A 26,549-nucleotide genomic window follows, 5' to 3' on the forward strand; every position below is an offset into this window, starting at 1 on the left:
TCCATTCTGCACCGTGAGGTACAGTAAATTATCCAGCACGGTAGAGCAACATCTGTTTCTGTGCTTGTGCCGAACAAACAAGGCAATTTAAAGCATACCAAGGGATAACCAAGCAGCAAATGAACATGACCCTCATTTTTTTCCCCCCCTTCTTACACACATGAGATGCTAAACTTCACTGTGCAAGCGCTACATAAAGAAGCCAGGCTGTTGTTTGATAAGGTGTTGTCAGAGAGATTTTACATCTTTTCTAGAGAGAGAAGGAGGGGGGAAGACAGAGATATATCTCATAGTATTGTTATTCTTAGAATCCTCCCACTTCTCTCTTCATTTCTCTTATACTAAAGCTAGCACTCAGCTTCCAATTCATTCTAGACTTTTTTTTTAAAAAAACTGTTTCAATATACTTATAAATATTCAGTCTTTAAACCCTAATTTGCTATACTTAGTTCACATGCCTTCAAGCATTTGTCTTCCAATTTCCACTGAATAAATGCGTACTAATGAGAAATAGAGCAAGCTGCTGAGGCAAAGCTGGGTGACTTGAGCCTGGCCTGCCACCAGCTTGTGATAGGCAGGCAAATTGAGTTAAAATGAAAAGTCTTGTCAGCTGAAATACAACATGGTAGCCAAACAGCAAGCTGTCAATCATCCAGCCAAAACAAGGGACTGCAGGTAATAAAAGGTCATTGCGAATCATAAGTGCATTTGGCTTTCGTAGGCAAGTTAATTTTAATTAAACATGATCTCTATCTGTAAATGTTTTATAAAACTTATTGTGCAGTAATGGATTGTTAATTTTACACTAACACAGAGCAGGTAATAGGGTGCAATAATTATTAGAGTGTATTGTAGGAAAATAGCTATTGAGTATGCAAATATTTGGGGGGGTCATTTACCCACGGGCATCACGGTGTGCCAACACAAACGATAATCTGAAACAAGTACATTTGCATCTTACTCAGAACTAAATGGTACTGCCCAGCCCATTCCAGAAAAATATATTTATTCCTTTCAATTCAACCATTGATTTTAATGCTTAGCATTTGTGTTATGACTACACACTCTGTATAGCTCTTTTTGGGTCCCTACCCTTTCTTGTGTACAAAACAATTTTTCAAGCTGTGCTCTTTTTGCAGGAATATCTGGGATTCAGCAATGACCTGGGGCAAGAATACTTCACCATATAAATGAATGGACTAATATTAAATAAACGAACTGACTAAACATGCCTAGCATTAAATATGCACTAAGTACATCTCTGCTTTACCCTTGGCATTTCCATTATATCCAGTTTAACTGACAGACCATTTTCATGTGTCCTTTACCATATTAGAGCTCTGTTGTGAGCCATAATATCTAATAATCTATGTTACTCTGTGCACACAAATACACAAGTTTGGATTTTGGGTCTGTATTGTGTTATGCAGACAATACAAAGGGTGCTGCCCCAGAAATGTCATCAGAAGAAGATAATCAGGGCCAAAATTTGCTAGTTTGATTTTGGGTTGAATGTGTTTTGCATTTCGGTTTCGTTTGTTTGGTTGTTTTTTTTCAAATAAAATAATCATGTACCTGAGCTTAGAATTTAGAAGTAAATCAGGCCATGTTGTTCCCTAGACCCAACAATCTGACCATAATAACCATGCTCTTCTAGAGAAAGACTTTTAGCAATTTGTGCTTCTTCTCCATAGCATGAAGAATCAAAAAGACTCTTGTTATAGTAGGCCAAAAAGAGGACGGAGAATCAGAGCACTTAAAACAGGAGAATGAGATGACAAGGTGATGAATATGCAAGTATCCCACCTGGTCTGCCTCATTTGAGAGCAGGGACACAATCCCAGTTTCCTACGCTCCGGGTTGGCACAGAGGGAATGGAAAGAGGAAAAGCTCAGTCTTGCAGGTTTAGGGTCAGAGGGGAGGTCTTGGTGTGCAAGCAGTGCAATTTGGGACCTTTGTCCCTCCTACACATTTATTAACAAAACATTCCTTTCCACTGAAGCATGACTCTAATTCTCTTATGGTACAGATTTTTTTCAATATTATTATTTTATGGGACAGTATCCAGCCCTTTATGACTTAAGTGCCAGAAGAATTGAAATCTAGCTTCTGTTCATATCACATTATATTTAACATGATTATGAAATTTAACAAAAGTGTTACAAGAATACTACAAAGTAGGATGTGGCACTTCCCTCTCAACACATAAATGCTACCAAGGTACTTCAAGATTTCAAGAAGCAGAAGAATGACACAGTTAATGTTTTTAAACTGTTCATACTGTTTTGTAGCAGATGGTTTTAGTGAACTACATGGTTTTATTTTCCTTATTCCTACACTTTTGGGGAGCCTTTTTCCCCCCTTTTTTTCATTGGCCATTCCCATCTCAGTCTATAAATATAAACTAAGCTCTCTTTTGATCTTCTTGATGCTTGGTGACTTATTTATTGGTGTATGCTAGCTCTGATGTGAAGTAGTTTTACTGTGCTCTTTAGAAGTCCATTAAATGCTTAGAAAGTCATGTTACTCACCAGAATTGTCATCCAATACCTCCTCTACTTCAAAAACATTCTCCACTGGTTAGAGATAAATCTGCATTAAAACAGCCATGACTCCGGATGTAACCAACTTAGTAGACCCAGGATATGTAAGATTAATATTAATGCTCTAACACAAAGAAAATGGGTCGGACTCAATTTTATTTTTGCAGTAATCAAATCAAGTTTGCACACAGATTCTTGAAATGTGCCACATTGGATGATCTTGGAGAATGGCAGCTATTACAAGGATCCAAACCAGGCACAGAATGCACTGCTCCACCATCATCCCTTGACACAGCTTTGTTTAAGAGTGGAGCATCAATTCAGGTCATGAGCTACCAAGATCTATGGACATGAACTTGTTTTGAACACAGGATTGGTTTTGATATTTAAAAACAGTATTATTTAATCTTTAATCTTTTATTCAGCTGTTGTCTGCCCTTGTAACACTACTTGTGGAGACTCACAGATAATTAAGTTAGGAATACCTACCTGCTACATTGTCTTTCATCCCTTGGCTTATTTTCACCATTTCTCTTGCCAGTGTCTATGCACTACCAAATGAAGTGAAACCAAGAGCTGATGCTCTGAAGGCCTATACAGTTCCTGATTCAAACAACTTCCAATGACCACTGGCAAGGGTCTCCCTCTGAACCCTGGATCCAGAACTGGAAGATATGTAGCCCCCTTCAAACTCCCTCTTTTGAATAAAGTACTGAAAAGACCATTTTTCCTCTGCAAATTTTTATCTTCTTATATTTTATTTGGAGGCGTCGCCCAACAGAAGCCTGCTTTAGAAGCCTTTTTTGCTTTGTTAAAGAGAGAAAGAAAGAAAGAAAGAAATTGCTTGCAGATAAAATACATTTGCAGTTTAAATACACAATCCCACTTTAATTTCAGAGAAGGGTCTTTCTTGGCAGTACTATACAGAAGTATCTGAAATGCATTAACACTTCGGCAGATGCTCAGAATCAAACAACTTAATAGGCATCAACTTTTTTTCAAATAATTGCAAAGCTTCGATTTAGCCTTTTGCATACCTTGCATAGTTAATTACCTAGGCTTTAATGTTTACATGCAATGAGAGTATCTACAGCTATAAACTACATAATTTATAATTGATGTAAATGGGTGTTATTATGTCAATTAGGCAGCTGTGTCCTCCACCTTCTCAGTAAACAGAAATGAGTGATAAACCGAGTTTGCCGGGAGAGCCCCTCTCCTCTTCCTAACAGATAAAAATAAATTACCTAGGTAGACCAGGTTGTCCAATTGTTCTCTGGTGAGGTGGATGTTATATGTGGGCCCTCTCTTTTGACCTGTTGACTGCAGCAAATGGTCAATCTCGTCACGCACCGCTGCAAGAGCTTCTGGGTGCCGCAGAAGATAATACATGGCCCAGAATGTAGCTGGAATCGTGTTTCCCACAGAGGCCCACAGGAAGGCAAAATGATGTGCTGGGAGAAAATAAGTGAAAAGGAAGATTAATAGCGTTTATTACACTGATTAGATTTGCAGTGTGCTAATTAAAAGATGTTAGGACACAGACCCAGCCAAGGATCAGTGAATGCTAATGAGGACCAATAGGCTTCTGAAGTCTAATTTTCTGCTTAATGAGAATAGTTTGAAATGTAATGTCGGGGGGGTGGGGGGAATAAGGGGAGGAAATGCAGCTCAGTTATAATCTTTCTCATTATCACCATTAAGTATCTTGTTTTACCACCTCAGCACAAAAAAAAAATCAATTATCATAGAGGGTTGTTTCAGAGTAAAACATTTTATCATTAGCCAATTAGAAAGAACATAAAAAAATTTCAAGGTCGCCATTTTGCCTTTTTATTTCAAAGGTCTATAGTAAATTATTTTATTTTAGACAAGCAATCATTCATAAGTTTCCTACCTGCTTTGTCATAATCTCCAAGCAGCTCATATTTCTCAAATATATCTTGTCTGGCTTGGACCACTTTTGACCCTCCCAGCCATTTTGTCATGTTCTGAAGTAAAAAATGATGTATAAGCTCCTTCCGAACCTTCTTGGTAGCTCCTAGCAACTCAATTGGTATGTTTGCAGCTAAATAGGGAAAGCTGGCATCAAACTTGATAAATTTGTCTCTGATTTCACTAATAACTTTGTGGCCATCTGCAGCAGGAACTCTTCCATATAGTGTTACAAAACTGGCTTCAAACATTACAGAGCAGCAGAATTTGTACATTTTTTCTGTTTCCCAATCTGTTGCTTGTGAGCATTTCCATTCAAATATATCCTGGAGATTTTTCATCATGTGGTCAGAAATGATATCCAAAGGCTTGCCTTGTAGATACTGGTAGATTCTGTGCAGGTTTTCCTTGAGTTCAGGGAATTTTCCTTTTGACAAGGCTGGGTAGTCAAAAGTTTTGGATGCCATTTTATTAGCGAATTCATGAAATTCAAGTTGCTTACTATTTCGGATGACATAGACGTATTGAAATGGATCCATGATAAAGGTAATATATCTACCTGAATAGAAGAACAGAAAATAATTAGCGATACCTGCACTTTTATAAATCTGGTGACACTTCTAGAACCAATAACTGAAAATAAGCCAAAGTCTTAAAAAGTGAAAAAAATCATGCAGAAAAAAAAAAACCAAAGCAAAGATATGTGAATAAATCTGCAAAGAAAAAAAAGAAAAGAAAAAAAAATGAAACAAATATTATATAGATTTTCTTTGTCAGGATGAATATTCCATCAGTATACACTTTGCAGGCGCTTCTAAAATCCTTGTGAAGCCATTTCCATGTAGACAGATCTACTGTTTGTGCCAACAGTTGTGTGTGATCTCTTCAAATGTGGTGCTCTGAAATAAATAATTTTCTACTCAGGTCTAATTCATGAAAATACAGCGTGGAATCATAGCAACATTTGGAAACTGCAGGTTTTCACTAGCAGAAAGTGAGAAGCACACACATTTCACCTGCAGAGAGGACAGTGAATGACAGGGGCTGGAGTGGAAAACATGCCACCTAGGCAGCTTTTTCCAAGCAGATGACACAGGAACTCCTAATCTGTCAGTTACAGCTTTAACTGCACGCTGCAAACCCCCAACATTTAAAGCTTTGCTCACATCTGGCTCTTTTTCCCTGAAGCTTTGCTAACTCTTTGTTAAGAATGTGCTTAACATGACTACCTAAGTCTATGAATGTGAAGTAGCAGCCTATGATGTAGCAGGCATGATTTTTAGTATGGGCTCCACTTTGGGATACACACTGTCCCAATGCTAGGATCCATTTTGTCAGAGTGTGCCACCAATTTCCTATCCTTCCCAGGGTCCTTAATGAGGTGACACAGTGATACCTTCAGCTCCTTGTACAGAGGGATAGGACTGCATCAAGTTAAATGCTTTTTCAAATTGTCCCTGCCAGAGAATCCTACAATTTGTCCCTAAACTTCAAGTCAACTGCTGAAGAAAAGCATTTGGAGGAACTGCCATGAATCAAAATGCTAACACTCCCAAAGCTCAATTAAATCTTAGCTCTTTATAGATGGTTCTAAATTTAGAGTTCCTGATTCGTACCTTGAATGAAGAGGTGCATTAGGGAAAATGGGTACCTATGAAATATCTCAGTCACAAACTCAGGGAAAGAGCAAAACTTCCAGCACTTACAGTCTAATTCCGTCTCACTAAGGGGACAAATCTCCTTTGATTTTAATGGGAACACTACATGCTTAACTGCGGACCAAATTTGGCTCTGTGACAGATGTCCAGAGATAAAGTAGTCACTACCACTAAAAATGTCAAGTATCCATGGTTACGATATAGTGATATCTGAATTATCATAGTTATTTCACATTTTGATTTATATACACACACAGTGTTCTATGGTATCTGGGTACACTCTGGACTTCCTCTACAATTATCAGCTGCCATAATTCCCCTCCCAATTACATCAACTGCAATCCCAGTGAACTAGTAAGGAAATGTAAAGGATATATCAAGACAGAATTTGAACCCTTTTTATTTTTTGTCAACAGTGTATGAATGTTTTTAAGATACTCATGGATTTTGTTTTACTGTAACATAATCAACCACAGCTGTAAATTTAATTTTAAAGAATAAGTATGTTGAGAAACCAGCATGAAAGAGAGATCCTGAATTCTCAGTCCCCTTTTTTGACCTTCTTTGACTACAAAGGCTAACTGGAATTTTTAGTCATGACTTTAGTCTTGCAGGATCTTTGTTAAGAGTCCTAGAATTACCCTCTTTTTCCAGCTTTCACCTACTTTCATGCTCTTTATTGAGGCTACCATCTTTGTGATCAAAACTTGGAAAGAATTGGAGCAATTTTTAATAAATAGATTTGGAGTGTTATTAACCCTAAAGATGAAAGCTGGCTTCTTAACTTTGCATTTACAGGGTAAACAATTTAAGTTAAGATTTTTAATTAATATTAATTTAAACCATCTGTCCACCATCTGCTTATTTCTGATGCAAAATATGAGTTTCTTTGTGATCTTTAATCAGACACTTAGCAAACGCACATCAATTCTTATCATTTTTAAGTAAGAAAATTATTTTCAGCAAATGAGTTTTCAGACAAACAATTTTAGTAATAATTTTAAATCAAAACTCACTCACCACTAGCACATACTTTGAAAAAAAAGTCCTTGAGAAAAAGAATATTACAGATCCTGGTTTTATTATTCTCATCAGGTTCCTGGTAGCAAAAAGTAAGTATGTAACAAAATCTAATTCATTTTGTAGAATCAATTCAGGCTCCAGACCACATCACTGCAAGTCAACAACATATATAAACACATAAACCAAAACATTTCTTGTTGCTTCATTTAGTAAGGGTCTAGATAATTAGAAAAGTGGAACCCCCCCTATAACAAAGGCAGCTCGTTTATGTATGCCATTGAGAATCTAATTTTGGATCTCTTAATTTGAAAACTACTAAAATCTAGGGCTAATAAACGGCAGTTCGAAAGTTGAGAGAGTGGGTATGGGAACCTTTAACAATTACAGTCATCCTTGCACACAGATGCACTACATGGCTACACTGCTTACCCCGGTCTCCTCCATACAGGAACAGATTGCTAATTACAAAATCGTGCCCCAACACCTCCTCTACACCCTGAACAGCAAACATCCAAAGTGGAACAAACTTTCTCACCTCAAGTTATGATTTTAAATTTTTTAAGCGCCAATATGGTCCTTAGTTTTGCTTTTAAAATCCTGTCCTTGTACCCAGTGAGGTTTCTTCCAACTGATTGCCATTGGTGGTGTCATAGACCAATAAATTAAAACCTTTCATAAAGTTTTCAGTTATTATTTGGTATTTTAAAATGCAGCTTCCCCCTCTACTCTCATGTCTTTCCATTGCAGCTAATGCCAAGACAACTTTGGAAAGTAACCTTTTCTAAAATCAATCCAAAATCTTGATACTCATGAGTTTCCATCAGAGTACTAAAAAAGGTAATGCCAAATCAGCCAAAAATGGAGGCATACTACAATCTCCACAAATCAGGTAGCCTTAAATATTGAAGGTATTTATATAGAAACCACTAGAGACTAAGCCTTTCCCTGTTTGTAAAAAAACCCTTCAACACCAAAAACTAAGTAGACATGTCACACTCCAATTCACAATAGTTTAAGTCACTGAGCTATTTTATTTAATACAGTAAAAACAAGTCAAAACAGGAGATCCTTGTTTCTGCAAAAAGCCCTCTGATTTTTTATTTTTAATGGCTACAGAGAATTCATACTTCATCATCCAATTCTTCAGTCTGCATTACACCAATGCTGCAAATAGCCTGGTTATCTCCATTTAGTTTCTATGATCTCCTAGAAATAGAAGATTGATGTGGAAAATATGAAAATTGTCAACTTTGGTAAATCTGAGCGCAGAAGTCAGTATTTGTATCATAGTTAAGAAATTACTCTAATAATGCATTCTGGAGCTTTTTAATGCTAATGATGAAAGACAAGCATTTCAGATGGCATCTAATGATGGATGTTATTTTGGTAATGCTTGGAGCAGGCTTCAGCTTGGTAAGGAGTTAATGTAAATTACCTTTTGCCTACAAGAGTAAAATGTGATATGATACTGTTGGTGAATCATGCTTTAAAGAAAAGAATGACTTAGCAGCGGTATTTGAAAAGGCAAATGTGCTTAGTAAAAACCACGAAGATTATTTTATTAAAGGTGAGCTAGTCTCACAGAGAATGTTGCAGGGTTCATTAGCACTCCTATCAACTTGAGAGGAAAAGGACACAAAGTTTAATCCCGAGGAACAATGACAAAACTGTTTCGAGCTCTTTAAGTTCTTACCTAGCCGTCTGCCTATGCTGCTGATCTTTTAAGAAGCAGAGGAGCTTGAGAGGTATGGTCATCTCAATGCCACAGACTGTCTCTCTCTTTCCCCTCCTTATTATTTTATTTTCTGATCTTTTTTTTTTTTTTTTTTTTTTTTCCCCAAGACTATTGCATTTATGTAATCGTCCTCTTATTAGGGAGATTCTGCTGAACTGCTGACAATGATGTACAGTGGTGCTGCGCTGGCATGACGTTTGGGGAAAACGATTCTGCTGCACCACCACACAAAACCAATTAGAGAACTATTTTCTGCGACAGGTCAGGAATTTACATTGTTTCTCATAGAAAGATGTGCTTTTTAATTTCTTTATTAAGATGACATCCATGTCCCTTGCGACTTTTAGGGATGACAATCATTTGCTCATCACATGGGAAAGTACAATCAGCAAAATCGCATTACCAGTACGGGGCAACGCCAGAAACTCCAAGCATCGTTTCGCATTTTCCAAATGAACTAGTTTGAGAACCAATAATTAGAACAATATATATTGATAGAATTTTTTGACAGGATCTTTAGACATCCACCAGGGGGGTAAAGTAATGATAGTCCACATACAGCTGGCTACGCTATGTTTGCCGAGCACAGAAACATCATCTTTGTCAAATCAGTAAGACATACAGAAATCCTGTATGCCTTCGGATCAGGACACGATAGGAGACACTAACTAGCTTTGGTTTCTTCCCTGACTTAAGGATGACAAACTATTTCTCCTTAGTGAAGTCCTGATGGTCAGCAATTTTATACTGAAAAAGAGAACTTAAAGTGGTGTCTCTGTTATGATGAATTCACAAAATCAAACGTTTCCCTGCACAAGACAGAAATTATATCCAGAACTAAGTCCATTTACCTCAGTCTTTATCAAGGGAGGCTTGGCTCAAAACACTTGAACATAGGGGATTATTGGAGATAGAATTTGGTTTATTGTGGAAATAGAACTTCTGAAATGAAATTACACTCATAGATTGCTTAAACACAAACTTCTAAACACAGTCTTGCATAAAATAATAAAGAGGCAAAAGAATAAATATTTGATTAAACACTTTTAATATTCTGAAGTATGACTGTATCCAGTTTTATGAATGTACTAATATCTGAATTATAGCTATTAATTGGTATTTGTAAAAAGCCAAAACTGTATTATAGTATGAATTCAAATTAACAACAAAAAGGACTGTATTTCAGCAAGAGTTGGTGTTGTACTGTGCCAAGCTCACTTTCAAGTTGCAAAACAGCTGATCATACTAGTTTCCAAAAAAAATCCTGAACAAAATTTTAAGAAATCACATATTTAATACAGTAAAAATTCTCTTCCAAAGGAACAAAAGGACAGATTTTTTAAAAGGAGGAAAATTTTTATTAATTAAACACACGGCTTGCAATTAAATTAATTTACTTTTAAAAAAAATATTTGCATTTCAAAATATTGCTTCTATAGGAACATAAAGCTAATGCTACTGCCCCAGAATTAAAAAGCAAACTTTATACTTTACGCTTAACATTTTTGTTTCAAACTCCCTAAAACTACAGGAATAGCTAAAAATTATATAGACTAAAGTTGACCATTTGAACAAAGATATCAGCATGTAAAGGTGAAGAAGATGATTATAACCATCTATATTAATAAGAGTTTGCCTTTCTGAACACAAGAAAATACTGGATTTTAAATTGATTTTAGTAAAAAGTAGATCTCTACAGACAGACGTAAATTTATATATTTAATTTCCATTCAGGATTTTAGTGTTTTTCTATGTTTTTCTTCCACAACTAAGTGCCTATGTGAAATCACTCAAATGTTTGTATTCAATCTGGCTTAGTAAAATAGTTATAAATACAGGAAACAGTAAGGTTATATCATACTTTATTATATTGTTATTTTCAGCAAGCATGATCAGAGTAAGAGGCTGGCAACGGGAAGTTTCTGTGTTCCAGTCCTGATTGTATCACTGAGTCAATGTGTCATTCATTCCCTTGTGTTCCTGTCAACCAGTTGTAAAATGTGTGAGAACAAATTCTGCACTTTTTTTCTTAAGTGTTTTCTAAATTTAATCTGATATTTTTCTGTGCAGTGTCAAGATGATGTTAGTTCTCCCTTCTTTAGGGAAAAAACCACCAATACACAATTTAATGTGCTGGCAAAATCTATGTTCATACAGTACAGTACATACCTACAAAATCTGTCAAAATACACATATACTTAGAGATGTAAATAAATCCACACATTGATAGTGATATTTTATAGATTACTATTATGCTTAAAATATATGTAAATTTGAGGGATTTTTATGGGTCTATGCTAGAGAAAAATGTTTTGGGTTAAGGAAGATTCTAAACTCAACATTTGGATTAGTATTTAACTTCACTGATGGAAAAAATCAAGATACATACTAAAATATTTCTCACCAGCAATATGTACAGTGAAAATATCTCCAAATTTCTTTTGCTGATCCAGTAGGAACTTGTAAGCATCTTTTCTAAAAATCAGAGCTTTCCCAAGGTAAGGAATCCAGCCATTTATTAGTGGGGGCTCTCCAGTCTTTCTGTTAAAAAGAGAAAAAAAAAAAAATAAACAGGAGTTAACTGTGGCATGAGAGCAACTCATCTTTATATCTATTTATATATTACACTTAGACCCACCATTTACATCTATAATTCCTGCAATGTATAATATGTTGTACAGAAAGTTCTTCAGATATGATGGCAGGTTAAATCTAATCACACCTCTGAGCACTGAAGGCTCCATGTGGTGATTAGGAAAAATAAGTGAGAGAAATTGAGACGCATTTAACTATAGGTTGTCCAGTTATTACCATCAAGTTATGAACACAGAAAAATAACATTCGGTTAAAAAGCTCCCAGCAAAGAGTCATCTCATTTTCAATATTTGGTGTGTCAGAGGAAGATGTATTGGAAGGCAATTATGACAGATTTAGGTAAATAGGACGCCAACACACCACACAAAAGAAGTATGCTTACAGATAACATTTTAGTAATTTCAGCTTACCAGCACAGAGAACACCCATTCTAACTAAATATCTTTAAAATATAGGATAATAATACAAACTAAATATTAACTGTAATAAATCTTAGTCTCTTTATATTTATAGTCTAAGATAGAAATGTATCTGGACAGGTTAAGAAGAAAGTACAGGTATGGATGTTTGCATCCCAGTTTAAAAAAGCTGCCATGGTGTGTTAGTTATCTTTATGGAAAATTATAAAATACCTTTTAGGAATCTACTAAGTTACATTTTTCTTTAAAAGAAGAAAAGGTTCCCATACTGTCCCACTCTAGACTGCAAGTAAATATCTTTCCTTCATGCTGGTCTTTAGTTGCTTGAATCTGATTTACAACAAAGAAACATAAAGCGTGCTTGTTCTGGAAGGGATTAAAACAAATATTCACAAACAACTCTGCTGCTACATCCCATCTGTGAAGGTGACTTATACTACATGCAGAACAACTCATTCTGATTAAACACAAGATATTTACTAGCTTGGATCTAATCAAAGATCAAGGGATCACAAGCTTTACTACTATCATACACAGCATGGATTTTTATGTAGCTGGATTAACCCTATCATAGTCACATTCCCCCTTGAACTGCTGTAACACAAATGAAAAAAAATTAAAATAACCATGGTTTACTGTATTTACTTTTAATTTTACTTTCATAATTTAAACTTTTTGAACAGGAAAATACAAGCCAGAGATTTGCTCACTTACTTAAAATACGGTATTATAAATTTAATTTAGAGATAAACAGATGTGGCTAAACCAAGCTGCATATTTTGATCTCTTTCTGTTTAACGGACTACTAACTTCAAATTTAAGTTTCCAAGAACATTCTTTTGTTCTCTGAAAAACCAGTACATCCTCTTGTCCGACAGTCTCACAGCCAACAGTTTGCTGTGCCTTTTTCATTTCCGTAAGTTTTGTGGCTTTGGCATTTTGTTTGGTTGATTTATAGTGTGTTTTTTTTTATACTGAGGAGAAGGTGGAGCCCTCTTTCTTCAATACCTCTCAGAAACCACTGCATGAATCATCCTCTAGTGGTCAAATAATTACTTTGAGTAAATAGTTACATTATTTACTCAAATGATCCAGAAAACTTTGTAATGTTTAATTCTCTACTAAGTGAATAAAAGCAAAGAACTAATCTGAGATTACATGAGAGGGATCACTACCCCTGGAAGCATAGCAGCCAACTTGATACCCTCAATTATCCCTTCCAAGCCTGTAAAGAATCTGGATGATTTACCCATATTTCCCCCCCCCCACTATTAAGTCCTGAGAGTGTCTGCCTTTCACTTCCCTGGCTGGAGACTACATCCTGTAAGTAGCATCCTGACAAATATTTAGATAGGCTTTTTGTCATCTTCTAATTGAATGCATCTAATTTCACCCTCCATGTTCTGTCATTCGGTCAGAAGCTGTATTCTTCACAAGCGCTCCGCCGGGTAAAAAGAAGGCAGCTCAGAAATCCAGGGGAAAATTAACTTAATGCTCCAAGTCTTCGGGATCACATCAGGGAGACGTTTTGCTATTGCAAAGACATGAGGGTCATCGTTCACTTCAGACATGTTTAGCTCAGCAGCAATAAGCTTAACACTGTTAAACACTGTGTCAAGGCTATGTGGCTTTCAGAGGAAAATATAACACCAGTTCAACTTACGACCCACAGCAGACTGATAACAGAAATGTGTCTTCATTTCTAGCTTTCTGTCTCTTTGGGAGATGGAGGTCATCTCCACGACTTATCAATGTCTGCTAACACACGGGCAAAGAAAAGAGCGGCCGCTCGTATTTCAGTGCGTCCCCAAATCCAGTGCTTTTCTGCACAAACGTTCAAGCAGAGCACTGCAGTCAACCCCATTTCCTGAGGGACTCTCACCTGCATCCTGGGTATCTCCAGAAGTCTTCATCAACTTTGGATGCTAAACAGAGCCATTAACAAAGCCCACAGAAACTTTTACTGCTTAATTCATTTGCTTATGAACTTTAACTCTGGACTCACACTTCACAGAAGTTGTAAAATTTGATAATTAGGGAAAATATTACAAGCATTAGAGTTATATTTTACTCATGAAAAGTATTTTGTTGTACCAAATGCAAAATATAGCTAAGAAATATAAAAGAGCACTAGGAAGTGTTTTGATGGAAATGTAGGACTGCAACTTTTTTAATTTAAGCATTCAGAATGTCTTACACATTACATTTTATTCAGTTCTAGTCTAACTGCTTAAATTCTAATTCGTTTAACAAACCTCACAATATTCCCAGGTCTTTTCACTCCACATATTGGGCTGGTTTTGCTTATATAGAGGAATATCTTTACTTGTCTGAGAAGCCTCTGTGAAGTCAGTAAGACTTAACGAACAAATTTCTCACATATGTGAGTGAATTTTACAAATAAAGCATCAGCAACATGTCCAATGCAATCTATAAGTAGACGTATCAGTTACAAAGTGGAGGGAGAGCAACACAGTTGTATCATCCATCATTGTTAAATGGATAATTTCAAATGGCATTATGCAAAAATCAGCTGGCTACAAATACAGCCCATAAATAGAATGAACAGATTTTGATAACTGTAATTTTTTGTTGCTTTAACAGAGAAAAGATAATTTCTTGTTAGCAAGTAATAGAGTTGGAACATCTATTTCACCAAAAAAACAAAGTTTTGGAATTTTTTTACAGTTTCCTTAAGGAAATATTTTTCAGCTGACCTAAAACACAGAAGGCACTGACTCAGGTGTGATTATTTAGCTTATTCAGTAAGGCAATACTAAAAAAATGTGGATGCTGTATCTGTCTCACTTATGCTACACAGCAGTGAGGCAATAAAGCAGGAGAAAAATGAGCTTCAACCTAAGTATTTTGGAAAATGTTAAAAAAAAATTAAATTCAATGTCTCTAAACATTATGTTTTCATGTAGTGAAAGGGAATTATTTTGGAAACCCCAGTAAGGTAATTTGTAAAGGTCTCTGAAAACAACTTCTTCTTTTTTTTTTTTTTTTTTTTTTTTTTTTTTTTTAGTTATAAAGAAAATACCCAAAGATTCACAAGCAAACAAGACTTTGCCAACATGATCTCTCATAGAAATATTATTGCTTTATAAAAGCACACTATTCTTTTCTTGGTTACACCATTTCAACATCACTGCAGTGTGAGGCATTGAACCCGTGTAAATGAGAGGAGAATCTTTCTCATCTCACTGGTTATTTGTATTCCAAAGGAGCAGATGCCTTTCAAATTATGCAAAAACCCACAGCGCATCTTGTACTATAGCAGATGAACAGGTTAATTTTTCTTTTTGCACATAATAAATCATAAGTGCTTTAACACCCATAGTCGCATTTCATGAACATAAACCTTCTGTTTAATAATGTCTGTTTACAACTAGAATCAGACATACAGTAATCTTTTGCCTGGGATAAACATTAATCCAGATCTGTCTAGAAAAATTATACAATTCATTACCATAAGTAATCTCTATTGTGCCCCATGCTTAACCTTCATCTTTTTTTCCTGTCCTATAATCTTGCAAATCCACTGGTGGTGTATGATTGGCATCTGGTGTTAACGCAGCCTTCACTGCACACAGCACAGCTGAAGAAGCCCGACACGAACACGTCACTCTGCAGGGTAACGCCGGTTCAGCTGACCGCTTTACACAACAACTTCCACCAAAGATAAAAAAAGCCCCACAAGCTGAGGAGAAAAAGGTCTAACAATATCTTTTGCCACAGAGGGGTCATTTTCACTTTCTAAACCATTGTTACCATTCACAAAAGCTATAGGTAGTGGTCTGATTTTTCCATAGTATCTTTGGACAAACCATCATAATACCATGTCCAAGCTGGAATACACCATGTCAGGGGACTTTAAGGGATGGAAATGGATTGGTACAGAGTAGAACAAAAGCTCTTACGAACATGTCAAACCAGTTAGAGATTATTCACAGGCTCGATCACAATATTTAAGCAACAAGACATGACAGACAGTGTCTTTCCAGGGGCTTATGAACACTCTAACTGTGAGGAAAAGAATGAGGCCAAAGGCTTCAACCCCAAGAAAAGTAATCCCCAGAAATGTGGTGTCTGGAATGCCTTCTTGTATTATGAGAGAGAGAACACAGGAAACATAGGACAGGAGGAAGCCAGTGAGTCTTTCTATTTTTTTTTTTTTTTCAATTTAGCAGTTATCGTTTTCCCCTAGACCTAGCTATAGATGTTCTACATCTATGAGGACAGAAAATAAAATTTTCTTTCAAGCATTTGGCCACAATGCAATTTTTGACATTTATAAAATCTTCACCCAAATGATCTGACTCAGTGATCTCCTGGAACTCTAAATCTTCCAGGTTGAACACATGCAGTACGAAAAAGCATTCCCTGCAGAACAAGCCAGATGAGAGTTTTAGCCATACAGAATCTTTTACCCTTGAATTCTCAGCTTACGTACTTCTGCGGGGGTAAAGGCATTGCTCCTATCTGGTCACTGCTTTCAGGTTTGTGGGGAGTAAATGGATGCATCATCGTGAGAGAGACATGGATGGACTCGATGAAGAAGTGAGAGTCCTGGACAGAAAAAACCTCACACTGCTACTGCCTATACTCATGCCTAGGTAAAGTGGTTTCACACTGCAGCACTGATCACCATCTCTTTTGCTTTAGGATTAAAATCTCTTGTAAAAGAAAAGGACAAAGACTCAGAAAAAAGTAGCAAATACACTTTTGAGCACTCCAAGGAGAGAAAATTTTATCTGTGCTCCCAAAAAGAGCCGTACAGCAAAACAGACTCTAGTGGTAATGTGAGACAAACTGGGAGAAATGCTGACAAAAGCAAATCAAGCAACCAGTGAATTTTTATAATGATTTTTTTTCCCCAGAAAAATGCAATCCTTTTGTTGAAAGTTTTTCATGTCAAGAATTTCTGGGATTTTAATAAAAATACATTTTTTTCTCCTTTAAAACCATTCAAGGTTTTATTGTTAAGATCTCCAACTGTAATCTGTTCACCACAGGAGTATCTTCTTTTCTCTCTCTTCTAGTAATTTAATGTAGATGATCTCCAAATATCCAAAAAATACCAAGACTCAGTAACTCATTCAGTAACTCTGAAATATCACTCTCTAAGAAATCTTATTTCTTTGCAGTTTAGGCTAAATTATATCAAGAATTGTATGTTGACATTGTACATAGCAATTGTTCACACTGCACACTGTGTTGAAGGACACATCTATAAATTCTACCTCTATTTCTAGTTACCAGTTGGGACATTGCCTAAAAAGCCAAAAGGCAAGTAAATATCATTGTGGGAAAATAATCTGAACAGTTTTAAAATGGAAACCCATGAAAAAAGAGCTTGTGGCTCAGGCTTTATCAGAGGCTGAAAATTCTTAGAAGTTTCATAACAGCCAGGATAGGAGTCGTGGTGAAGACAAGACCTGGCCAATGTGACAATAATTCCTCAGTATTAAAAATTAATACAAATTTAGTGCGCTCATAGCCTTCATTTTGCAATCCCACTTTGCTTCTGCTCTGGGTGAAGGCTGTGAGAGCAGCCACAACTATTCAACACTTCCCCTAACCAAGCCCAAGGTTATTCTATTACATTTTACATTTGAGGTTATTTGTCTAGCCCAGGACTTTTCCTTTCTTAATTCAGCTTTAATCAAAGAAAAATAGGCTAGGCAGAGATGATTAGAGATTACTTATCAATACCTAGTACCCCAGGTAGGGTGCTGTGCACTGGTATCTTCCTTATATTTTTCTAGCCCTTCTTGAAGATACTCAGTAACAGAGTCTCTCCAGTCTCCCCAAGTAATCTGCTTCTCCTCACATCTAACCTTTATCTTCATGTTGTACCTCAAGCCCACTACTTCTCACTCAGTCTGCAAAGGATAAGAAAATAAATTATTCCCTTCATTTCTGCAGGAACAATTAATGTATTTTAAAGTACTTATTATGTTCTTATTATATTCTCATTTAGTCTTTAGGTTAAACAACCTCAATTTCTTCCAGTATTTCCTCATAACTATTTTCTAGACCTCTACATACTTGTGTCAATTCTTTCTTGATTTTCTAACATTAGCCCACACCTTTCTCTATGGCAGTGTCCTGCACTGAGCACAGCAGTGCACCTATTCAATTTCAAGGGTGACACCCTTTACCTCCCAGCACAACCGCAGATTTCTGTGCAAATTCACCCCTGTGTAGATGAAAATCCAGCTTGGGAACCGTTACAATCCTCAGCCTTTTCCCAGAGAAAAGATTGTGCTCCCATCCAGATGCTGTTGATTAGTCCTCTGTGTTTTTCAGTTCACCATTTGGAATGCTAATCCCTCCTTTGCAGGCTTGCAGACACTCCTCTTTAGGTATTATCCACAAACACAAACACTTTTTTCCCCTCATATTCACGTGAGAAGGATTGGATCAGAAGATCCACCTGTATTTCCTTTTACTCCCATTAGGAACATATTTATGCTGCACATTAACTGCCTTTACCAAAGAGAACCCAATGACTTTTGTCCGATATCCCTCTCTTTCTTAATTCATTTCTGCACTTCAATATACTGCTTTGCTGCAACACATGTTAAAACTGTATGCAGTAAGTAGCTCATAGTAAGAAAATCATATTAACCGTCTGGCCTGGAAATGACAAGTGAAGTGTGGATAAGAATGTCAGCACTCCCCACAGAAATATATTCAAACAGGCAGAAATCATTCCTTACGTAATAAAGAGCAAACAAATAAATGCAGGAAATCTCAGAAACAGTGGTGGGACATTATCACATTTTAAAAACCCTGGTAACAAGGAAAAAGAGGAGAATGCTAGATGAAAAAATGTTGCTGATTCTGTATACAGCAACAGAGTTTTCTTTGAGAATGTAGTATATAATTTCAGAAGTAAAAAAAATAATTACTGTGAAAATCAAGTACTGATTTCTATAAAACTGCAAGCTAAATAATGCAGGATGATCATTAGAACAAAAAAGGGTGATGAAAATAGACCCTTCATTTAATGTAACTGAGCCATCCAGAAATTTGGAATCTTGGTTAACCAGACATCTCTATAATCACCAGAGAGAAAAGGAGCTTTTTGGAAGTATTGGTCTTTATTAATGATACAGATAGATTAGAATTGCTCATCAAGGTAGCTCCGCTAGATTTCCTCTAATTCTGTCTTGTCTTTTCTCATATTTGTTTTTTGATGTCAGTTTTCCTGACCCAATCATAGGAAAATGTTTTTCTCCTGCCCCTGATTCCTCTGCACACTTCCACCCTCTTGGGATGCCTCCATGGACCTGCCATGACCATTGAGCCCCTTTCCCACCTACTGTTAACTTTCTTCTCAAACCAAGCTTCTGTTCAGATCTGGGGAGCCTCTGCTGTCATCTCTTGCAATATGTTCTTAGTCCAGGTATTGTCCACCTGCTTTCACTTCAAGTTCATCCTCAGTCAGACACCTTCTTGAATCCTGACCACCACTGTCACCACTGTGAACCACACACACTGCACTGGCACAGAGAAGGAGCAAGGCTCTTGGTGAGTCTTGTCCAGTTTCCCCACTGTGCTCTCCTGTCTTCCCACACCCATTTGTTGTCTCCTGTCTTAGGCAGAGACAGGAACAGCCTTTCTACAGTGCATGTCTGCATTGTTCATTGCAAAAAAGTTGTGAGATCAACTAGTCCAATAAAATCACCTCTCTCTCCATCTCCCTTTTCAGAGAATATTAGTCATTTTCAAGAAGCAAATTCTATTCACTCAGGATGCATGTGTGTTTGTATATCAGTCATATTATGCATATCAATATAGATTATGTATATATAAGCATACCTATTTCATTATGCACACATTATGCATTTATGCAAACAAAGATCACATCATAGGAAAAACTGAGTGGTGCCGCAATTTCATTTTTTTTTTGTAGCAGTAACACAAACACTTTCTATGTTGCAACACAAACAGTTTTATTGTAATATTTTGGGTTTTAGCAGTAAGCTTCTGATGTTATAGCCATGGTGGCATTATGAGTATCAGTACCACCCTTGTGACCTGTGTGCATTACATACCATTACTGACCAGCAACAGACCACTGCAGAAAACTGCTCCTTTCCTCACTCTGTCTACCATGCACAGAATTTTCAAATACCAGCAACCCACTCCTGATTTATTGAGGTAATTAACTAGAAAACAGGGCCACTTACTCTGTCTAAAAATCTCCATGTGCATAGCTTTAGAAGTAGAAAAGATTTTGCATTTTTGTCTTTTTTAAAAAAGCTGCAATACAGCTAAGAAGATTTTTAATTAACAATTTCATGACTCCCACAGTTATGGCCATGCATTCCCCAAGTGGAAGCACAGAAGCACATGGTGATCTGCAAGCAATTTCCCTCCTCTCCCCCACGAGCTTCAGATGTCAGACATTTCACAAATTGTATTTCAGAACTAACAGTCAGGACATATTTTGCTCAAAAATGTATTGAAAAATTCGAAAGTATAGTCTCAACAGTTGGATAAACACAAAAATGCCCCAGGTACCTTATTTAGTTCACTTATTTGCAAATAAATTCAAAGTTGATAAAATGAGAGAAGGTAACTAATCCTGTCAGTAAGACATATATCACAGGAAAATGGCATTTGAATACTGTACTTAGGTTAACGTTTCAAAAGCTTAAAAGTCTGTAAAATGAACACAGTATTAGTATTTTTCAGTTCTTTTTCAATTATTTCAATTATTTATATTTTCTTTCCAGATACTTCTTTTCCCTCTTTTCCTTCCAGTTCTACAAGTCTATTGCACACGTTAAGAGAAATAGTCTTGTAAAGGAATTCCCCACAAACATTAATTCTCTCCTGCTTCATCTCCTTCTGCCACCAGCCTAGATTAACATCTCAGTTTCTCCATCTGAACTGATTTTACTTCTCTCAGCAGAAACTGCGGGTGATCTATTTCAGCAGAAAGTATGCTGCAATCTGCACTCTGTATCTTTGGCTTTTCACTAGCTGCAACAAGTCTCTCCTTTTTTTCCCCTTCCTAGATGTGCTTCTGCATTCTTTACTCTTCTCCCAAAATTTCTTTTCCATTTCCCTTGTACCTTTCCCTCCTTCTCTCACCCTGACTCTGCTCCAGCTGCACATCTGCACTCAAGAGCATATGGGTCTTTTTCAAATCAGACTTTCTCATAGTTCACATTGGTTAAGTCCTATCTCTGCCTTAACGAGCTGCCACAATTATGGAGCCACAAATCCAATTACTTGCAAATGTATTTTCCTAGGTCTGTGTAGTGATACTTTTCACATAAATGTACATAAGAGCAGCGCCTTTCTATAATTCATACTATGCACTATGAAACAGCAATCTGATGGATTCTTGGGTCTGAAGTGAGTGGATAATAAAAGTGCAGTCTTTTACTAAGCAATCTTTGGTAGGACTAGACTGAAACTAGATCTCTCATTATGAGGAGATTTCTGAAGTATCTTAAAACATTTTTATTCTTAAAAAAAAAAAAAGCCCTTAAATATATTTCCCACAAAACAGCTGCTCCTCAATTTTATTTAGCAAATATCAAAATGAAGCCATCACAGCCTTCTCAGCTTGCCCACAGCTTTTCCTAGGATGCTGAAAGGACTTAACAACAGGGATGGTGGTGCCCTGTCCTCCTTGGGCGGATTTGCAGAGCAGCTTGCAGCCACCCTCAGCCACACAGACTCTGTGAGCGTAGGTCGTGCGTCTCACAGGCAATCTCTGCCCGACCTCCCCCTGGGGTGCTCTCATCTGCTTTTCCCTCTCCTGAGCCTAAAACTCTGCTAAGCCCATAACAGATTTAATATGTATTAATTTAGGAGCATCAGTGCATTGCCTGAAAACAATGGTTTGATGCTTGGAAAATATATTCCTTTAATTGGTCTGTGGCTGCCCTTCTTAAATATTTATGTAAACTCTATTGTGTTCAAGGGCACAAGGGTTAAATCTAAATGAAGCTTCTGGCCTTGTATTTGTGTGAGTTCTCTCAAATGTAATTCCTGTCAGTTTTAGGCAAACTATTTCCAGTTTTAGGTAAATCAAGAATATATTTTCATTCTGCAGCCACAGAAAGTAAGATATTACTAACTGAAGATTGTAAGATGGAACAGTATCTGTGACACTGTAGGTCTGAACATGTTTTAAATTCCTCTGATATGAAAAAAGGAGTAGAAAACATAAAAAAAAAATTCTCATTTTTTTTAATTAAAGTGAGCAATATCAACTTGGGGACTGTAATCAGAGACACTAGAATTTCAAATGAATACTTGTTTCATTTGTTTCCTGCACAAAATAATGTTCAGGTTATAAAGGATCATCTTTCTGAAGAATCTAAGATGGTTATCTATGAAAATATATTATCCTTTTATTTTCTTTTTTCAAAACCAGACACCGTCCTACTGAGTAATTTCATAGAATAATGGAGTCATTTAGGTTGGAAAAGACCTTTAAGATCATCACGTCCAGCCACTGCCCTAGCACTGACAAGTCCACCACTAAATCATGTCCCCAAGTATCACTTCTACAGAAGTATTTCCAGGGACTGGGACTCAACCACTTTCCTGGGCAGACTGTTCCAATGCTTGACCACCCTTTTGATGAAGAAATTTTCCTGACATCCAACCTATGCCTCTCTGTGTGCAACTTGAGGCCATTTCCTCTTGTCCTACCTACTGGTACTCAGGAAAATAGACGGACCCATTTTCAGGGAGTTGTAGAGTGATTAGGTCACTCCTGAGCCTCCTTTTCTCCACCTCAGCTCCTTCAGCCACTCCTCATAGGACCTGTGCTCCAAAATCTTCACCTTCTTCCTTCTCCTTCTCTGGACATGCTCCAGTGCCTCCATGTTTTTCCTGTAAACGAAATACTAGAGCCCAAGACTCAGCCAATCCACGACGAAAATAAGGGTGAACACCAGGGCTAGAACCAGGTATTGATCTGCTGGTTCTTCCTGTTTTTCCCCATCATTCCCTGCAAATAGAGGAGAACACTACTTGTGCAACCGATCCTTTAGCCAGTCATCCCCAAGCCCTGAGGTGTCTCTTTACTGCCCTCAGACTTCTTGTTGGGACTTTCAGACTGCCACCTGAAAAATCAAAAATGGATGATAATCTGAAAGCCATAACAGGGTGGGAAGGTTTCTCTTCACAACTTTAAGCTGGAGCCAGGAGGCAGCAGACTTCCCAACTAGGTGTGACCAGTTTGCATGTTGGGTTTTCTGTTTCCATCAGAAGAGAGTTTCCTATGACAAGGACCTGTCTTCTTGCTTTCTGGAAGTGGCTTTGACAGAGGGTGTGGTCTGACACCTCCACGCTAGATGAGCCCTCGCCCTGACTACTATCCAGCTACAGTCACATAGCCTCACCCCTGCTATGCAGGGCACCTGGGAGGTGGGGCAGTGGGCAGTCACACAGACGATGCTCCTGCTGCACTGGGCAGGAATTTGTCCCCATTGCTCCCTATGCTGTAAGTCACTGTGTTTAGTACAGTCACTGTGTTCAGAGAGGAGAGGGAATCCTCCACATCTCATGGGCTGTTGGCTGTTGGGCCTGTCTCAGGGAAGACAGGATGAGATTCCAGTAGTCAGTCTGTCTGTCTATCATACTCCCTGATGCTCCTCAACCTGCTCATCGCTCTCATCAACCTGCTCACTGTTCTCATTCGACTTTGAAATTTTATTAATGAAGTATTCAATATTTTTCAAACAGCTACTTCAACTGGGTACCATTACAATTGTTTTGGAGCCCCACATAATTAAATGCTGATTCCAAAATAGCAGATGAGGCATCTGTCTATATACAGGACACAAAATTCACAGAAGTGTCAAAACTTCATTAAATCTTAAAAATTCAGAACATTTCTGTTGAAGAGATAATGAGCTTTACAGGTTCTAATGAAAAGAATACAGATACAGACAAAGAAGGAGACTAAGATTTAGAATACCTCATCCATGTTAATCCATGGATGCAAGCTCAGGACTACAGACTGGTGACTCCCCCAGTCATCATTCCCTTTGCTTAAAAGGTTTCAAGACTGGCAGCACAGCACTCATCTAGCACAGAAGTGCGTAGGTGTGGGTGTTTTGAGTTTGATAGTCCATTCAAGGATGGGCTCTCATGTGTCTTGCTATGTGACCCAAGAGCCAGACCATTAGCACCCCACACTGTGTCATATGACTGGTGCTGAATCGAAAAAACAGCACAGATTTCTTCCTAGGAAGGACCTCAATATTGCTTGCCAGAAGACAGGTGGATCTGCAAGAAATCTGAAAATCCTCCAGCTCAGGTTTTCAGTAAAGCTGATATGAGATGCTGAATCTTGTGGATGCCCTGGGCATGAGACCCTGCTGGGACAAGCCACCTCTGACTGATCATAGATGCAGCACGCAATGTTATTTCTATCTGTATGCCTGAATCCCAAAACATGCATTCCCATTGTCCCAGTGTTTAAATATTTGCAATTTTGTCAGATCCTGCAATTTTTGTTTGTTCTGACTGAAAGCTATTGTGTGTTAAAAGAACAATGTAAAAACTTCCTTTATTCCAAAGGATAAGTGGGTATCAACAGCATCATAAACTGCTGGAGAAATATGGATTCACTGAAGTCAATACTAAACTGAATATTCAGACTGATTGTGGAAAGATTTCATACCCTGTGCTGCACCAAGAAGTCAGACATAGCATAAGTCCTGAATTTCATAATCTACATGCTATCCCACTGCTCATAAACAACTGGTGAGATCATAGGGGTGATGAGGAGTGCATCAAAGGCATGGCCAAAGGGTGCACTGACCATGCTAATTTTGTATTGAGGGTAGGCAGAAATCCTAAGTTTTCCTAGCTATAGCTGTACTCTGGTTATAAACTTGAGTTCTCTACCACCAATAACTGTTCCATATATATGCTGTATTATGTATCTTTGACATTTTTCAATTATGAAAAAATTACAAGAAAATGAAAATTAGAAGCAAAAGGTTACCAGTAAAAATTTTAACATTTCAATTCCAACGATTTGCACCGTTCTGATACAATGTAGCCTTCTGTTAATGATGCATCTGTCATTTTATTGACACCCCTAAACAGCTTTATTCTCTTTTCTAATTAAGAGACAAAGCTGATTATGTCAATCTATGAACTGGCATCTGAGTGCTTTTGTTAAAATGTAAGAAGCAATGAATATGACTATTGTTATGCTAAAACAAAAACTTGGGAATTTTTACTGGAAAACCCAAGATAGCATAATATATAATGGCTAAATTAGAACAGATTCTTCATATTCATGCAGATGCACATGTGATTGTATTATATAATTAAATGAAGATACTGTGTGAAAAATTAATTCCCAGTAATAGAAAACATAAAGCAACAGTGATACATAATATGCCTGACTAAAATATGTGAGGAGAAATCATCAGATCATAAAATATCAAACAAATAAATGACATACTAAGCTATCAATCCTCAAGGAAAAATTAAGTTATTAAATAATCCAAAATGCTGGCATGTCAGGACATGATTTCAGCTCCATCCTGTTGCTAAATCAGAGATACCTACTCAGTAGGTTTTTTAAAGACAATACTGTGGATGGGATGAAATGCTTACCATTGTAGGTAGGTCTTTGTGTTTGGATTGTCACAGGTAAGACTCTGGAAAAATCTCCCACACATCAGCAGGATTTGCTGCAATCTCTCCTAACCTAAAAAGGCCAGGGAGAAGACAGCAACAGGGAAATCCCACAGAGTCAGATGATCTTCAATATTTTGGGATGTTAGCAGTTTTCAGACTCAAAGATAACACAAAACAGTTTTCCCCTCAGTTTTGATTAAAGGCAGTAGACAGAGGTTATGTGTCTCTTCTGGCAGCAGTAGATCTTCAAGACCACTACTGGTGGTGAGCTCCTGGCAGGAAAGCACTGAATCCTTTCCAAGGAACTCAACTGATTCCATGTTTGCAGTTCCTGCTGATGGTACTGGGTGTCCTGAGGACAGAGCTTAAAGTACTGCAGTTTGACAGAGCTCTCCTGGCATCAACTGAGCTAAAAGAATTTACACCCTGAAAATTTAGTCTTCAGCTGCTGACTGTGTCAACCAGTGTTGACATATATCCAACAAACACATACATCTTTTCTCTTTTTCTTTAAAAATTTCTGTTCTAAATTATCATAAAAAGCCAAGATGTTATAAGCCAAGACATTACAAGCTATTGTATCAATGGCATTAAATTTAGTTATAGCTTCTGTGCTCCCTCACACACACACACCTCTGGTGCACACCACACCTCTGGTTGCAAACTACCATTCTTCTACCATTTGCTTATCAAGGGATCATAGACTTTTGTCTCAGATGACCTACAGGCAGTGAATGGAAATGTCCATGACCTTCTACTTTGACCATGATGGAGGTTTAGTTCACAGGGGAAGGTAGCTCCTCACACTTCTGCTAAAATAGATCTGCAAGTATAAACCTTTGCACTGTGCATGTGCAGGTTAAGAATATGTCTCTGGATGACTTACGGAGATGCCCATTACTTATAAGACCAATGGTCTTGCTCAGTACTTCAAAACATCACTTTACTTCTGTTGCACATCACGAAGTACCCAGCTGACTGAAAACAAAACTTT

The 26,549-nt window shown here is 37.3% G+C and overlaps 1 protein-coding gene across 2 annotated transcripts in view; it reads right to left on the bottom strand.

Moving 5' to 3' along the window:
* Nucleotides 1-26,549, bottom strand: part of LOC128814135 (cytochrome P450 7B1) — a 125,468-nt gene that overhangs the window by 10,609 nt on the left and 88,310 nt on the right. Inside the window, exons 2-4 of one of the 2 annotated variants that reach the window (XM_053989734.1) lie at nt 11,299-11,435; nt 4,441-5,037; nt 3,791-3,997 (exon numbers count right to left, since the gene is read on the bottom strand). In XM_053989734.1, coding sequence (XP_053845709.1) covers nt 3,791-3,997; nt 4,441-5,037; nt 11,299-11,435 — 941 coding nt within the window. Of the gene's footprint in view, nt 1-3,790; nt 3,998-4,440; nt 5,038-11,283; nt 11,436-26,549 lie in introns of both variants that reach the window. The other variant, XM_053989727.1, reaches the window with a different exon arrangement.

This window comes from Vidua macroura, chromosome 1 (assembly GCF_024509145.1).
Source record: "Vidua macroura isolate BioBank_ID:100142 chromosome 1, ASM2450914v1, whole genome shotgun sequence".
NCBI classification, from domain to species: domain Eukaryota; kingdom Metazoa; phylum Chordata; class Aves; order Passeriformes; family Viduidae; genus Vidua; species Vidua macroura.